Here is a 17520-nt window from a genome sequence, read left to right on the forward strand (position 1 = left end):
TTTACTGTCGTTTCTCTTTATAAAATTTGTTTATAAACAATTGCTTAAAAGCAATGAGTTTTTGTTACTGAAATGGACTTCAGGTGAGCTTTTTGTATGTACTCTACAAAATATCATCTGGCAAAAGCTGACGTGGTGGGAGGGAGGGGGGTTTGGTTGTCCTATAGATGAAAGCTGCGTATAACTGTCCAAGGTATTGTTAAGAACACGGTGCCTTCTGTCATCCTTTGTTGTCCAATTACTTGGGAGCAGAGTGCTTCTGAAATTAGGTGCATCATGTGTTAATAATAATAATAATAGCAAACACTTATTAAGTACCTACTGTGTCCAAGGCAGTATTCTAAGTGCTTAATACACATTCACTTAATTCTCCCAACCCAGTGAGGTAAGTACCATTTTGCAAATGAGGAAACCGGAGCACTGAAAGGTTCAATCACTTGCCCAGAGTTACCCAGCTAACACAAGATGGAGCCAGAATTATGAACTCTGGCAGTCTGGCTCCAGAGTCTACAGTAATACTGCCCTTTACATGACTTGGGTGCAAATAGATAACACATACAGCGCAGGTTAACTCTGGAGCCTGCAGTACAGTGTCAAGTTGTAACACATTTAAGAGTGACATTTTGGGGATTATATTTAATGTAACAAAAACTACCATCCAGCATGTTTTAATATCTTCACTGAATCTATTTAAACAGATTAACCCTTGATCCTCCCCGGATCCATGACTAATTCAGCAAAGAAGAATGAGATTCTAATTTATTTGAGGTTCATTAGGAGAAAAAGCTTAAATTTTGAAAACCCAGTTGAGAAAAACAAGTTGATATTGCTTAGCTAATATTTTGAGGCACATTTTACTTTTAGTGAAAACTAGATTTATTAATATTTGATATATTTCTGAGATTTTTCCTAAGCATACTATATATACCATGTTTTATTCCTTTTATTCACTTAATCATTTCCCCAATCATGTTGTTACATACTCTTTAATATATTTTATTAATTTTTGAAAATAAAAGTAATACATGGTCATTTCATAATTGAAAGAGTACAGAAAGGTATGAGTGAAAAGTAAAAGTCTTTGTCCTCAGAATAAAATAAGATTAACAAAGCCCCGTTTCTCCTCCTAGAAAGTATCTATGCATGTGGTACCATATATATGTATATGTGTATGTGTATATGTATATGTATGTATACACACACACACACACACACACACACACACATACTACCATTCTAATGACTAGGAAATATTCCATTTTATAAAGGACCATTACATGCTAAATTATCTATTTATGGTTACTTATAATTTATTACAAAACCTATAAAGAAGAATATAGAAAACTATTGAATATGTGTTCTAAATTTGTGTTTTAGTGACCATTCTTATATGTAAATTTCTGTCCAAATTCCTTTCTTTTTTTTTTTTTTTTTAAGTTTATTTCTTCTGAGAGAGAGAGAGAGAGAGAGCATGCATGCTCCTTTATGAGCAGGGGAGGGACAGAGAGAGAGAGAAAAAGAGAGAGAGAGAATGCCAAGTAGGCTCCATGCCCAGCTCAGAGCCCAGTGCAGGGTTCCATCTCACAAACCATGAGATCATGACCTGAGCCAAAATTAAGAGTCAGATATTTAACTGACTGAGCCACCTAGGCATCCCCCCAAATTATTTTCTCATTGTAAATTACCAGAAGTGGAATTGCAGGGTAGATGGCCATGAATATATATTTTTTAATGTTTTATTTACATTAAAGACAGAGAGAAGCAGAGCATGAATGGAGATGGGGCAGAGAGAGAGGGAGACACAGAATCTGAAGCAGACTCCAGGCTCTGAGCTGTCAGCCCAGAGCCCGATGTGGGGCTCAAACCCACAAACGATGAGATCATGACCTGAGCCGAAGTTGGACGCTTAACCAACTGAGCCACCCAGGCACCCTGGCCATAAATATTTTTAAGTCTTTTTGTCACATCACTGCCAGATTGTTCTCCACAACATTTATACCAGTTTGTATTCCCACCATAGACATACACTAACGGAGGCATTTGAAATAAGCCATTCAACATGATTAATTTCTAGCCGGGGAAGGATAGACAAGAAACAGTCATGATAATTCTGAACTTTTGAACCTGAGCAGTATTGTTTTACAGGCATGTGAAAGAATAGGGTGTTTTCATCTAGAAAAAGATGCTATTACTGCCCATAACTCACGGATTATTTAAAAGCTAGATTATTTAAAAAAAAAAAAGTGATTTGTTAGGCTTTAAAATTTTCATTAATTGGTTAAAAAAAATAACTGAATACCTTGATTCAGTTTAATAGATACTACAGGCTTTGGCTTTTAATTATGAAAATTTTAAATGGTACAATTTAAATATAGATGCTGTAAAAATGAATTACTTTTGGTCTTCTACAGACTGCTTTAACAGTATCCAATATCCAGATCTTATTGGATCCTGACAACAATGAAAGAAATCTGAAGGTAGCTGCCAGCCATAGATTAAAATCTTATACCTGTGGTTATAATGAGAAGAAAACCCTGTGAATAATTTTAGACTTCCTTTTAAAAATAGAATTAACCATTGACTGGTTTCCATATCACAAAAGGCAAATCCTTCCCTGACCAAAGTTTGCTTTTGTAGATGAAGTCTACCTACAGGCAGTAGATAAGAATGAATAAACTGGACCCCATGTTTGCTCAACACACAGGAATTTGATTCTCTTCTTTACTCAGAGAAGCCGATTGGGTATAGGTCAGAGAAAGAACTGCTCAAAGCCTTTCCAGTCCAGAGACTGGACTCCAGTAAGATCAGAATCCCAGTTATCTGTAGTATAGTGAGATCAGTATCTCAGATTGTGGTTTATTAGAGTACAACATGTAATTTCTCAGTTATTTTTTTTTCCCATCCTGGGTTTTCCAGAAAAGAAGAACATTCATATAAGCAAGAGGCTTTGATCCAGTAAACAAATTTGTGATCCTACACAATCTTGACAAGAGTGATCATTTTCTCCTCTGTAGTTTACATTGAAGTCTATGGATTGCTTCAGAAAGAAGAGCTTCTTTGGCAGGGGTCCCATTGACCTCATTCTGAGCTAGCCTTAAAATCACAGAAGAGTTTCATTCTGGTGAAGGCATCATGACCCTAGACTGAAGGGAGTATGGGGAGATGGGCATCATGTAAGAGTGAAGTGGTAGGGAATTAGGGAGATTAAGGGCAAAGGGTCCCCAGAAGAACAAAGAGGATTTTTTTTGGGGGGTGAAAGTATCTGATTTGACCCAACTAAGTATTTGCTGAGGAAACTGGAGTTGCTATAGTAAGATCACTGTCATTCAACTTCAACCATAGAAACTGCTGATACTTTTAGATTTGGTAGTTAGATTGGCCTGGTGCTTAGCATCTTTGGCTGTCTACTCAGCTGTCAAACCAAGCTAGCTGAGAAAGATGACCTAGTTCTTCTCAAGTTTTTCTCCTCTCTCTCTTTCTCCTCTGAGCTCAAGGCAAGAAAAAAATGGGACTAAAAAGAACAACACTGTAGAATCAGACAAAGGACAGCACTTCATACGTTTTCAACAGCATTTCATATACGTTCTCTTATTAGATCCTGAGAATTTTTGTGTATTTTTATTCTCATTTCATAGAAGGAAAAGCGAGGCTCATAGACTTAAGTAATTTGTCTGAGATCGAGAAACTAATGAGCCGTGGAACTAGGGCTGAAACCCAGGTGTCCTGTCACCTCAGAGTGCTCTCTCTGCCACACAACCTGTCCCCTTCCACCTGGCTAGCGGATCCTGGTCACCCTTCTTACACTTGTGTTGGTGGCTGCAACCTGTGCTGTCTACACAATACTCTGTAAGGTATGGGCCCATAATTTAGAAGTCATGCTTCCTCAGTAGTCGTGATAAGTAACAGCTTCCCTTGCTCCCTCTAGGATGGGTGGTGTCAAGAGTAATAAAACTGCCTCCAGCAAGGGGCATGTTTGCAACTGGCGCCACAGCTTCATGCCAGCCACACTAGCAAACTCCCAAAACTGCCCAGCAACCACAGCCAAGTGTAAAGCTCAGTAAAGCTGACAAGCTCCAGGACACTCCATTGGACACTTTGCCCCCTTGAGCATTTGCTGTTCAGTGAAGAAAAGCATAGGAAGGTTCCAGCTGGAACTCTGCAACAGGAAAAAGCTCTTTTTGTTAATTCAGAACAGTTTGGAATCCATTACAGTTCTTCCCCAACTTCCAGGACAGGGGGGAGGAAATTCAATGGGTTTTACAATATATTTTTTGAGGCAAATTGCCACCGTCGTCCTAATGACAGAGAGGCTGTAAATATTGATACAGTGGCCACAGATGGTAAATCATCAGCCTCCTCATTTACCCTCTTGAGTCTGGCTTAGTTACGCAAACCACCTCTATAGCAGCTCCTTCCTCTTCCAGCAATCCCAGCCATGTTCTTTCTCGGTGAGGCAACTTTGGACTCCAACTGTTCTTGGAGTGTTGCTATGTGTTTCTGCTGTTGAGAGGGCAGGGGGCAGGGAGAACAGGGTACAAGAAAGGGGAATTGTTCTCATGGCTGTACATCTGCAGATCAAGGAAGAGTAGATATTCTGAGACAATTGAGTGAGTCTTAGTTCTATCAGGTCAGTAACCTGAGGCTTCTGTTTCTTACCCTTAGTCATGACTATATATGTGTGTGTATATATATACATATATTTTTTTAATTTGTTGGAATTAGAATCAAAGGACAGCATCTAGTTCAGAATATATACTTACTGGGTGCATGTTGAATGCATAATAGTCAAATAATAATAATAATAATAGTAATAGCAGCTACCATTTACTGAATACTTCACCGCGTGCCAGTATATATTGAGCACTTTATGCACATGCAGTAATCCTTGTTTAACCTTTCCTGCAGCTCTGCAAAGTCTGTTATTATCCCCATTTTACAAATGTTGAAAACAAGTTTAGAGAGATTAAGCAACTTGCCCAAGGTCACAGAGCCACTAAGTGGTGAGGCCAAGGTTCAGACCTAGGTCTCTCTGACCTTAAAACTGATACCCTTCTGTGTATTGGGATGTGGAAGCATCCCAGTTAATTACCTTGATCTGGGAGTTTGGTGCAGTTATCAAAAACTGCCCATTTCATTTTGCCTCTAAATATTTCAATCAAGAGTTTTCATGTTTTAGTCCAGATATTACTTAATAATATCCAAAGCCCTTGAGACACCCTTTTAACCTAACAAAATTACACCCTAAGTTTGAAAATTGCTGTGGGAAGGAACTGGGCCCAGTATAACACTGAAGACTGGTACTATGTTCTTAAACTTGTTCAGGTAGCATGGCCCTTGGAAACAATGGCACTGGATATAGCACTCACCACAAAAATTGGCAATAAGCTTTAAGTAACAGAGTGAATACATTTGTTCTTAATCAGGTACCATCCTACCAGCCAGGTTTTAACAGCTAAGTGTTGCAGAAAAAATTTATGAGAGAAATTTTGAATTGTTAAAATATCATCCAGTAACTTAATTTCATCTTGTCAGTCAGAAACAATCAAATGAACATTCATTCAGCTATAGCTGCGAACACTTCATGCCAGTTCATAGACATAGGGTTTGAGGACTCTGAGTTTGAATGTTTCATTTCTCTTCCCCATCCCTAACTGCCCCTCAAAACCTTGAGGCTATTTCCAGCTCATTTGTAATCTTTCCATTTTCTGCAGAGCTATTTCTGTAAGTTAGAATGAACAGTATAGCACTTCTCTAAACAGAAGACAGAGTACAGGTGCCTGAGTGGGCCTCCACTTTTCTTGAGGAAACCCCGAGACCTCTGATTCTGCAGGGCCCAGTGGCCCCCACATCTTCTTTGTCTGTTAGCATCATCCTTAGTTAACTGGGAGGAGACAACCCAAAATAGTTTAAGACTTACCCTCCTATGCCAATTAAATATCCAGCTATTTTATCCATACAGTTTTTTGTACAAGACTCAGGCTGCTGCCTAAGTGGTAAAAGTTGTTTTTCTAACTTCTTTCTCATGATATTGAGAATAAACAAGGACATATGATTTCTCATGTTTCTAAGCCCTCAGTAGGACAGTTGAAGAATGTTATTATGTGGTTCAGATCTCTCATCTGGGCCATGATGGTGTCAGAAAGTAATAGCATTCTTTTTTTTTTTTTTAACGTTTATTTATTTTTGAGACAGAGACAGAGCATGAACGGGGGAGGGTCAGAGAGAGAGGGAGACACAGAATCTGAAACAGGCTCCAGGCTCTGAGCCGTCAGCACAGAGCCCGACGCGGGGCTCGAACTCACGGACCGTGAGATCATGACCTGAGCCGAAGTCGGACGCTTAACCGACTGAGCCACCCAGGTGCCCCAATAGCATTCATTTTTAACTGAAAGATGTTTAATGGGCACCTACACTGTGTCTACCTAGTGTATGGCGTTCATCTCTTCTGCTCTTCCCACAGTGCTGCCATGACCAGTGGGAGACCCTTGTGAGATGACCAGGATGGCTCTGAATAGTGACTCAATTAGGAAATGTCCCATTAGACCACTCTTTTCATAACCTTTGTAGACTTGGTTTGGACAGAGATGAGGTATATCTATGAGTTCTCAACTGGCATGCAAATTCTAAAAAACAAAGAGCTGGCAGGGGGATGGGGAGACAGGGAGAAGATGAACCCTACTAGAATCATCTGAAAAACTTAAAAAAAATACATGAGTACACATGAGCGCGTGCGCGCGCGCGCACCACACACACACACACACACACACACACACACACACACACACACAGGGTTCTGTTGATTGTAGGCCATAGAAGCATCTTTCTCTGTGATTGCTCAGAAATACCATCTCTTCCTCACCCTGGGCCTGGTAGGCTGGAATCATCTTAGTAAGTGAGCACACGATTGTGTTTGACCTCAGTGACAGACATGGGATTGAAAGCCAAACTGCTGAGTCATTCCTGTCACCGAACCAGCAGTCTTGGAAAAGGTTCAGTCAGTCAGTCAGTGGGCTGCTTTTTGGAGCACTTTATCATTTTGGGTTCTCACAATGTGTGTTTAAACTCTGGGTGACCCCAGGCAGCCTTCCAGACTGGCACAATTCACCAAGACATTCAGACTGATCATCTGCAAGTGAAGAAGAATGAAACTTGAGGACTAGTTCAAGTCACTTATCACAGAGAGGCCAGCACAGGTTGTGAAGGAATCATGTACTCCCAGGGAAAGCACCTTTCAAGGGTCTTGCCAGCTTCACAAATAAGAAAGCCAGAAGACGCAGGATGGGGCATTGGAAAACATTGGACTCACGTAGACAGCCCTGAGTTCAAACCCCACCCCCTCCTCCACCACTTACTAGATGTATGATTTCACTCGATTATTTACCTCCCTGGGCCCTAATTTCCTTATCAGTACCCTAAGTAAATGAAATAACATTACATGAAGGCTCTGGCACAATGCCTGGGACATGGTAAGCACACAGTAAATGCTCATTTTCCCTCCTCCCCCCCCCCCCACCATGATAGAATTTGAAGTAACTCCACAGCAATCCTGCCAGTCGTATTGCTTGCAGTTCCACCAACAGTCATTCTTAAATCCCTTATCACAATATAAATGCCCCCGGGGAGCTATCAGCTAATCCCTTGTATCAGCTATCACTTTAAGGGGATTAGTTGTGGATTGAGAACAAAACCCCAAGGGAAAGAGACACTGGAGGAAGGGGGAGTGGCCTGACAAACTAAGGGGAGAACTCTAAGCCCCCTTGCCCCTCAAAGAGACAGAGAATAGCAGCAGGAGAGTGATGAGTTTCCACACTCCCAAAGTTCTGATAAAGTTTTGGGCCATTAGATGTTGAGAGGTCATTTTTGAGGTTAGTTAGAGATCACACCTATGTTTTGAGATCACAGGCTCTTCTCAAAAACATTGGAAAGGAAGACATGGAGTGTTGCAGAGAACTTTTATGTTTGGTTATTGGCATTTCTAGAGGTTGAGGAAGCAAGGAAGAGTGGTTGGATTTGGAACAGGAGTGTGTCCGACTTGATGAGAAAGAAGAAATCACTCTCCTTCATCTTTTCCTGTCCAGCCTTCTTCCTCTACCTCCCACCCACCCCCCATTTCCAGTCCTGATCCAGTGTTGGACATAGAAGGAGCAGAAATTTATCTATATCCCTCGGCTCAAAGGAAGAACACACTGCTCTCCTGGCTCTGACACAGAGAAGGGGAGCAAACCGTGTGGCTGAGCTTCATTTGAGCAACCTTGAATGACTAGAACAGGGAACCCTAACTCCAGGGTGAAGGAAGACAGGAAAGCAAGGACTTCCCAAGGGCAGGATGGAAATCTCAAGTAAAATTTCCATTCTGAAAGACCTGGAAATAAAACTGAGCCCAAGCTCATTTCACTCCATGGAGGTACCATTGAGCAATGCAAAGAGCTTTGAGGACAGCAAAGAAGAAAGTGCTACCCACCTGTTATTAGGTACCTTTGTGTTTACTGCCATAGTTGGAGAGGTGGCTTTTGAGTAGGTAAGTGTTTAAGATGAGGGAAGTTGGTGTGGAATGGCTACTCAATGGCCAGATAAAAGAAAATATGCCTGGCTTGGTTTCATCATGGTGGTTATCCCCTTTCACCATCTTGGCCACATCATATGTGTTATTGTTGTGAGGAGTGGTTGTCATTTGGACATAGAGAAAGCATTAATCAGAAAAATGTTAGAGTGTTAACCCACTCCAGAATAAAGGACTCTGCTGGCTACATGTGCCTTCATGGCAGAATGTGCTCGTTACAGAAGATCTTTATCTGTTTGATAACACGTTTACAATATCTGCTAGTTCTGTTGTGCCCGTGCCCAGACAGCCACCATAAACTGCCTTGCTGCTAAAGTCATCCAAGGTGCAGCCTTCTGATTAATTTAGGCTTGCCCTGCTAGGATTCCTAATACCAAATCTCCAGCAAGGTGCAGCTCCAGGAGTGGAAAGGGGAATAACATCTGGAAGAGGGAATGGAGAGATGGCTGAGAAGAAGGGAGCAATTAAGGGGAAAGAACAGGAAATATAGAGTACCCAGGAAAATCAGAGAAATGAGAGAAGAAAGGTAGGAAGGAAAAAGAGGAAAGTGACATTATACTATTAGAAATAGCTACCTTACTATGTGTCAGGCACTGCGCTAAGAGCTTTCCATCTATGAGTTGGACTACTCTTATGTCTCCATTTTTTTTAAATGTTTATTTATTTTTGAGAGAGAGAAAGACAGAGCACGAGTGGGGGAGGGGCAGAGACAGAGGGAAACACAGAATCTGAAGCAGGCTCCAGGCTCTGAGCTGTCAGCACAGAGCCTGACGCGGGCCTCAAACTCACAGATCGTGAGATCATGACCTGCGCCCAAGTCAGACGCTTAGCCAACTGAGCCACCCAGGTGCCCCTTTATGTCTCCATTTTTTAAGTGAGGAAACTGGGGCACAGAAAGGTTAAGAAACTTGCTCAACGTTACCCAGTAAGTAAGTTTTAAGGCTAGGATTTCAACTGCTTCTCATTAAGGCAGGAGTGCTTACTCTTGCCTGTGCATCAGAATCACCAGGGAGCTTTTAAAAGCTCAAGGTCATACCCCAGGCCAAGAAAATAAGAATCTCTAGAGATGGGATCCAGGTGTTAGTTGGTGGGTTTTTAATCTTTCCACATGATTTCAGTGTGTAACCAAAGTTGAGAATCACTGCACTCCATCAAGCTCCAATTGAAAATTAAATATGAAAAGAAGCATACATGTGAAACTTCCTTACAATATTTTTCCCCCCAAGGGTAGGAATGTGGGAGGGAATTGCTACAGGCCATACCATAGTTTACCAAAGGTAAAGTTGGCTGAATTCACAGTTTTGCCTAATGCTCACCATGATTCCGATAGATCAGAAAAGTGTTGCAGAATCCCTAACACCATCACTTCAAGGAACAAGTAAATTGAGGCACCAATGGCTTCCTTGTTTTATTATTGCTCTTAGACTGTCTTGCTTATATGCATTCAACTACAAGAATGAGAATCTGCCCAAACCCCTCAAACATGGGTCTGCATCAGGAATTATCTTCTAGTGCCCCTGAATTTGTGCTCTTACCAGGAGCAGTTCAGAAATCTTCCATTTCCCAACTGTGTAAATGCCAGCCCAACCCTGCTTATACTCCTGACCCCATCCCTGTAGAAACTGCCTTTATTTGCACAAACCGAGAGAATAATAATATCTTACAAAGCCCCAGTACGTAGCTCATTCTCACCAGAACCTTATGAAAGAAACAGCACCGTTCTAAAAAAAATTAAGCCAAAACCCAGAAATATTAGAGGACCTGTCCAGAATCATACAGAAACTAAGTGGAAGTGATACAGGACTCAAATCAAGTCTTCAGTTTCCAAATCCACTGCTCTTTTTAGCTCATCTGTGAACTTTGGAAGAATGGAATAAAGGACATTGGAGAGGAAGTGTAAAAGGAAGTCCTACCTCCCCTTTGGTTTTCACCGGGCACCTGAACTAAGGTCTTTCATTGTCCGTGGATCAGTTTACAACTACCCAGCTATCAGACTTCTTTTTTTTCTGAATCCCCTGGATACAGTCCTTTTCAGATTACTCTATTTCAGAAAGCCAAAAGACCATAGCTTTAATAGCAGCTCTTAGAATAGAGACAAAACCACCTACTTGGTTTTTCTCCCTCTCCTCCTGAAGACTCCATTGGAGCCCTCTGCTTCCCTAAGACACCTTCTGAGAAAATCTGTGTTCAGGAAATGCCTGGCCCAGGTGGGCAGATCCCAGGAGAGTCAAGAGAATTGAAATCTTCTTCAGATAGCTCTCCACATAACAGAGCCAGATCTGGATATGATGGGAGTTTAATAGGTTTGCTCATAATCAGCAGCCCTCGCTAATCAGTTCCAGCATTGTGTGAGTGGGGACCAGAAAGGTTGCTTTCCCAATTCTTTGCAGCCTGGGAGTAAGGAACCACCAGTAATTGACTCCAGCTTCCTAGAAGGTTGTGTCCTGGAGTATGAGAATCAACACTCACTTTCCCATAAGGGCCTTCTAGACAGCCTAGGCCAGTGAATGAGGTCCCTTGACCCTGATCCAATCCCAGACCTCAACTCTGACCCTCAGCAAGGTGTAGAGAGATCTCAGACGGGGCTCCTAAAAACAGGGTCTTAGCAGGCACTGAGCCACTGAGGAGTGGAGAGGAAAGGGTGGGGACCCAGGATGGCTCTGGATGCTTAGACAGATTGCCTAGCTTAGCTCAGCAAGGGTTTGAGTGCATGTGGAAGGAAAGTGAAAGGAAGGAGAAAGAGGGAGAGGGAAGAGGGGAGGCCTTGTAGCTGATTACAGGGTAGAAGGTGGGGAGCAAACCTGACAGATCCCTTTTGCCTTTGATTCTAGGGATTGCTTTAAGACCAAAGGATGCTTTTTAGGTTTTTGTTTTGTTTTGTTTTTTGTTTTTTTTTTTTAAAGAAGCCAAGTGTTTTAAATTTAAAATGTAAGCCTGTAAATATACTTTTCTAATTAAATTTTGAGTGTATTTTCCCCAGGTTAATTATGTGAATTATGTATTTACAGAGGAGAAAATTGGGGCCCCCTGAACTTGAACAGCTTGCTCTGGGTCACAGAGCTGGTCAGAGTGTAGTACTTTTTACACTTGACTGCAGTCTGTTTTGCCTTGACTGAGGCTCAGTAAAGGGGACAGTGGGACAGATCTGTAAGTGATCTAACTTGTCACTGGAGAAAATATAAATCAGTGGCCACAGAATTTCAGCCCTTCAGCCAAACTTCATCTGTCACATAATAAAAAAATTACTTGCCAAAGAAGGGTTTGAAAATTCAAACCAGACCCTTCTCCACTCCTCGAGGAGCCAGTTCCATTGTACTGCACTGAAGCCAAGTGTTTCCAGCAAGCCTGATCAGCTGCGTTTTAGGGTTTGGTTGTTTGAGCTGTCATGATAAATGAAGCCTACTAGGTTAATGTAATCTGTTCTGCAGAAGTTTTGACTGATGCTGCCCACGAGGAAGGAAGAAGGAGAAAGGGCTGTAAGGAGCCAGTGTCCCAGTGAGCCGAGGTTCTACACAAGGGTGTGGGGTCCCAGCTGGTGGAGGAGCCACATTCAACACCTGCCTTCACACAGAATGCTGCCACTTGAGATGCAAATTCATTTGCATAGCCCCTGGCAGTTGAAATCTGGAACATTTGTCAGGGAGAGAATCAGCAGTCATGAAACCAAAGGCACTGGTCCAGGACATGTCAGAGACTGAGGCATCAGGGTTTTCATTACTGCATGGCAACTATGAGAAAAGGCACAGGCCCTCGAGGGGCGCGATTATCCAAGCCAGGACAACATCACTTGTTTCAGCCTCAGAACCTGTGATTTTTGCTGATGGTTCCAAATTTAAATGCCAAGAGAGAAAAAGTATACTTATTCCAGTCAATGGGATATGTTAGAGATGTTAGAAGAAAGAATCGATCCAAAGTTTCCTTCTGTAATTAAAAATGGAAAAAAAAAAAAAGAATGAAAAGAAACTTAATGTAAGAGAATGTTCAGAGTTCTGAAAACCTCACCATGAGGCCGTCTAACATTCCTCTCCTGTGCCTCACCTCAGTGGATAGAGGTTACTAGAGTTTATTAGACACAGAAAAACACAGTTTACAGGAGACTTCTTCATTGTGTAGCGATCCTGTCTTTAGGCTTGTTCACCAACCAGGAGAATTGTACTTTTCAATCCAGGACTCAGCCAGAACAACCTTCTCGCTCATTAGCTCAGCCAACTGAGTGCTTCCTGTGTTTCCACCAGAGGCTCAGAGACGATCAAGGCACAGTGTTTGCCCTCTGATACCTCATGACCTCAAAGGAGAGATAAAGAAGGAAATCAGTACTTACAATACAATTTATAAGTACAATATGCTAATAATACAGCATTTGAAATTAAACAGACTTAGATTCAAATATCAGCTCTGCCATTTACTAGGAGGTGGCAGATTTGGGGCAAATTTTAACACCTGTCTCTCAATCTTCATTTTTCCCTTCATAAAACACTGACCTCATGGAGTTATTGTGACAATCAAATGATATATTGTGTAGAAAGCCCTTAGCACATTCTTTGGAAAATGATAACCATTCAATAAATGTAATCTCCTCATAGGATAGAGATCGAAGTGTATATAAGGTGCAACAGGTCTAGAGAAAGGGGGTTGGGAGAACAGGGGAGAGGAAGGGATAATGTCAAGGAGGGCTCCCAGGACATAGGAGACATGGGCTTATATTTTGAGGAATAGGTTGAAATCAGTAAGATGGGTGAAGGGAAAGGAAGACCATTTCAGGAGGGAGGAACAGAATCTGCCTCAGCACAGTCATGACAGAAAATAGGATGTTTGAGGGACTTAGTATGGTAATACCTTAATATGGCCAGAACAGAAGGAAGTGAGGTTAGAGGATGAAGGGTAGTAAAAGGTAAGTAAAAGCTCTTATACAGTGCCATAGTTTACAGGGAAGGGAAGACAAGCTAAGGTGAAAAGCCTTCAAGAACTAAAATTTGGAATCAATACAAGGTGTCAGGTGAGTGTCCTGAATGATGTACAAGAATCCTGCACCTCTCTGGTGAGCTTGACGGAGAAAACCTTACATGATAACCACAATGCAACAAACTTAGAAATTAGAAAATAAACTTAGAAGTTAGAAAACAAGACAAACACCAAAACTTTCCACTTGGAAATTTTAAAACACACTTCTGTATAACTCTTAGATTAAAAATGAAATCAAAATAGTAAGACATATTATTTGGGAGAGAGCTACATGAGTACTGTTTACCAAAGCCTATGGGGTAAAACCAAAGTGACATTCAGGAAACTTTAGAGTTTTAAATGCATCTATCAGAAAACAAGAAATACTAAAACTAAATGAATTAAGCATTCAACTCAAGAAGCCAGGAAAAGAGAAAAAAATAAACCTAAAGAAAGTTAAAAGAATGAATTAGTTAAATTGAAAACAAAATAGAATTTTTAAAAAGTTAATAAAACCAAAAGCTGTATTTCTCTAAAAAGAAAAAAAAGATAAGCCTTTAGCAAATCAGATTTTTAAATGACAGAATATACAAAATAAAAAGCATTCAATTATAAATAAAAATGATAGGAGATTTCAGATTCTGAGAGAATGTCATTACAACTCTATTTCAATATGAATTGCAAAAATTTTACTTTTATAAAGAGTAAAAGGTCTTTACTAAATCTCGACTAAGCTCTTCACTAGGAAGATTAAATGCTACAGAAGAAAAATTAAAGGTAGCCAGAGATTTACCATCAGGCTCAGAGAGTTCTGCCAATGAATTCCAAGAAGCCATCAAGGAACAGATCATTACTACATAGAAACAGAAGGAAAATTTATCAACTCAGTCTATAAGGCTGGTTAACATTTATTACCAAACAGACAAAGGGTGGCACAAAAGAGACATTTCTGTCACAAATTTTAAAACTCAAAATAGGAGCAAATACAAAAGTATAGGGAAATCTATGAATATAATGTACTATACTAGAGTAAGATAAAACCATATGGTCATCTCTTTAGAGAGAAAAAGTTTAAAGCATTTGATGAAATGCAACAACATTCCTGACTTAAAAAAATTAAAAACTGTGTAACTCTTAGAAAGCCAGGAGTAAAATGTATCCACCATAATCTACAGTAAACTTCATAGTTGTGGTAAGCCATTAAGAATCATTTTCTTCATGGTTAGGAATAAAACAAGAATACCTCCTACCACTACTGTTATTTAATACCATATTAGAGATATTAGCCAATACACTATGGCAAGAAAAAGAAATGAGAAGTATAAACACTGGAAAAGAAGAAATAAATGAAACTACCATTATTTGTGGATGTAATTGTGTATCCAAAATAGAAAAACAAATCCATGATAAAAACTATTTGAATTGATAAGAGTTTAGGAAATTGGAATATATTCAGTGTACTGAAGTCAATAATTTTTTTCTAAGCACCAGCAGGGATATATTAGAAAAAATAATGAAAAAGAAGCATAGAATACTATTAAGCAAAGAAGTAAGTTAAAGAAGTAAAGGATACTGTGTTTAAGGATTCATCTAACAAGATCCACATGAAGAAAAACATGAAAAGTTTAAAAGTAATTTAAGTTCATTGTTTAAAAATTCAAATACGGAAAGTATAAAGAAGAAAGTGAGAATTACCTCACTACTCAGAAGAAAGCTCTATTAAAATCTGGGGCTCTATCCTTCCAAACTATACCAGTATTTAAAAACTATGTCTTGCCTCACTGAAAATGTATATGCTGGGGCGCCTGGCTGGCTCAGTTGGTTGAGCATCCCGCTTGTGATTTCAGCTCAGGTCATGATCTCACAGTGTGTGATTTCAAGCCCTGCATCAGGCTCTTCGCTGACAGCACAGAGCCTGCTTGGGATTCTCTATCTCTCTCTCTCTCTGTCTCTCCACACACATCTCCCACTCACACTTTCTCTTTCTCTTTCAAAAATAAATAGACATTAAAAAATATATATGCTATATAAGGATATATGTATATGTATATATACATACATACATACATGCTATATATTAAGGGGAAAAGGCAAAGCTTTAAAAAAATTTTTTTAATGTTTATTTATTTTTGATAGAACACAAGGTGGGGAGGAGAAGAGAGAGAGAGAGAGACACAGAATCTGGAGCAGGCTCCAGGCTCTGAGGTGTCAGCACAGAGCCTGACACAGGGCTCGAACCCACAGACCATGAGGTCATGACCTGAGCTGAAGTCAGTCACCCAACTGCCACCTGGGCGCCCCAAGGCAAAGCTGGTTTCAAAAGCATATCTAAAGCTGTGGTGAGAAAGTAAGTGGAGGTTAGAAAACAGACTCATCAGGAACGAGCAGAAGTTGAAAATGAGATTTCTGAGTGAGTAGAAACATACTGGCAGAAGAGTCCTCAGTCTGGGGGGAGGATTACGCCACCATCATGTTATGTCAACTGATCAGACAGATTTAGCCCCAGCCGGGAAGCGATGCCCCTGGAAAGAGCTCTAATAGTCTTGGTTTCAGTCCATCCTCCTGCTCCACTGTCTACTTAACCTCCCTCACCACCTTATTTTAGAACCAGAGCAAAACAAGCCAACAAAAAGACAGGGGAGTAGTTTCGCTGAATATGCCTCAGATGTGGGGCCAGAGAATGCTGTAACGGAACCTCTTGTTCTTCTGCTCCCCCAGACCGCCCAGGTTTGCTGAATGTGAAGCCCATTGAGGACATACAAGACAACCTGCTGCAAGCCTTGGAGCTCCAGCTCAAGCTAAACCACCCGGAGTCCTCCCAGCTCTTTGCCAAGCTGCTGCAGAAAATGACAGACCTCAGACAGATTGTAACAGAACATGTGCAGCTATTGCAAGTAATAAAGAAAACAGAGACAGACATGAGTCTCCACCCGCTCCTACAAGAAATTTACAAGGACTTGTATTAGCAGAGAAGTCCAAATTCACTGACCACGTTTTCCTTCTTCCAGTTGCACTATTATTTTGAGGGAAAATCTGACACCTAAAAAATTTACTGTGAAAAAGCATTTTAAAAAAGAAAAGGTTTTAGAATAATAGATCTATTTTATGCATATTGTTTATAAAGATACATTTACAATTTACTTTTAATATTAAAAATTACCGCATTATGAAATTGCTGGTTGTATTTGAAGACTGAGTCTTATGCGTTCCCTCCCCTCCCCCCACCACCAGGCTCATTCCCTTTTATTTCCTTCCCCTTCCTTCCTTCCCTCCTCCCTCCCTGCCCCCTTTCCATCCTTCTTCTTTCCTACACATTTGTCAAAATGGGAGTGGAACTGCGGACTGACTTTCATTCTCAGTAAATTAATTTTTTCTTCACTTCGCTCTTCTGAACCCTCCATCTGCCTTAACACCCACAACTAAGAAAGGCAGGGAAGCCTCAGGACAAAAACTTCTCAGAGCATGTGTTTCTTACCCTGCATGTGCGAGTCTGGGGCATATCCCTCAGGCCTACCAAGGATCCAGTCTTCTTCCACAACCCCAACCAAGACTTTCAGTCACCAAGAGCAGCCTACGGGCAGGGTTCCACGGCATACATGGTATACCCGGGGGCAAATGCTAACTGCTGGGAGATGTGGGTAACAGGTGTTTTAAAATTTGGCATCTGCCAAAAAAGAACTTAGAGTTGAACTAAGGAGAAAAGATTAATCTTTCTTAAAAACAGATTATAATGCTCGGTATAATCATGGACCAATAAATGGCTCAGACTCTAAGTACTGTTAGAGTTCAAAGGAAGTAAGGATGGATGAAGATTGGAATAGTTAAACGTGACTCTAAATTTATTGAAGTGGGCTTCAGAGGATGTGTTGGATTTGGGATAGGTAGAGAGTAGGAGAAAAGATATTCCAGGAAAGCAAAACAGCAGGAACAACAAGAAGAGGAACCAAAACCAACCGTGAATGAGGGAGAAGAGCCAAGTTCCAGTTCTGATGTACACAGACCAGTTTTGCTATAATTAT

General features: G+C 40.7%; 1 protein-coding gene across 5 annotated transcripts in view; it reads left to right on the top strand.

Annotated features, from left to right (window-relative positions):
* The window catches only part of PPARG (peroxisome proliferator activated receptor gamma), a 134468-nt gene extending 117795 nt beyond the window's left edge, over nucleotides 1-16673 (top strand). For all 5 annotated transcript variants that reach the window (XM_019428123.2, XM_019428121.2, XM_019428124.2 and 2 more), the window contains one exon: nucleotides 16220-16673. In XM_019428123.2, coding sequence (XP_019283668.1) covers nucleotides 16220-16467 — 248 coding nt within the window. In that variant the 3' untranslated portion in view covers nucleotides 16468-16673. The remainder of the gene's footprint in view (nucleotides 1-16219) is intronic.
* The last annotated feature ends 847 nt before the right edge of the window (nucleotides 16674-17520 follow it).

The sequence above is a fragment of the Panthera pardus genome, unplaced genomic scaffold, assembly GCF_024362965.1.
Source record: "Panthera pardus isolate Hobbes unplaced genomic scaffold, ASM2436296v1 HiC_scaffold_8, whole genome shotgun sequence".
Taxonomy (NCBI): domain Eukaryota; kingdom Metazoa; phylum Chordata; class Mammalia; order Carnivora; family Felidae; genus Panthera; species Panthera pardus.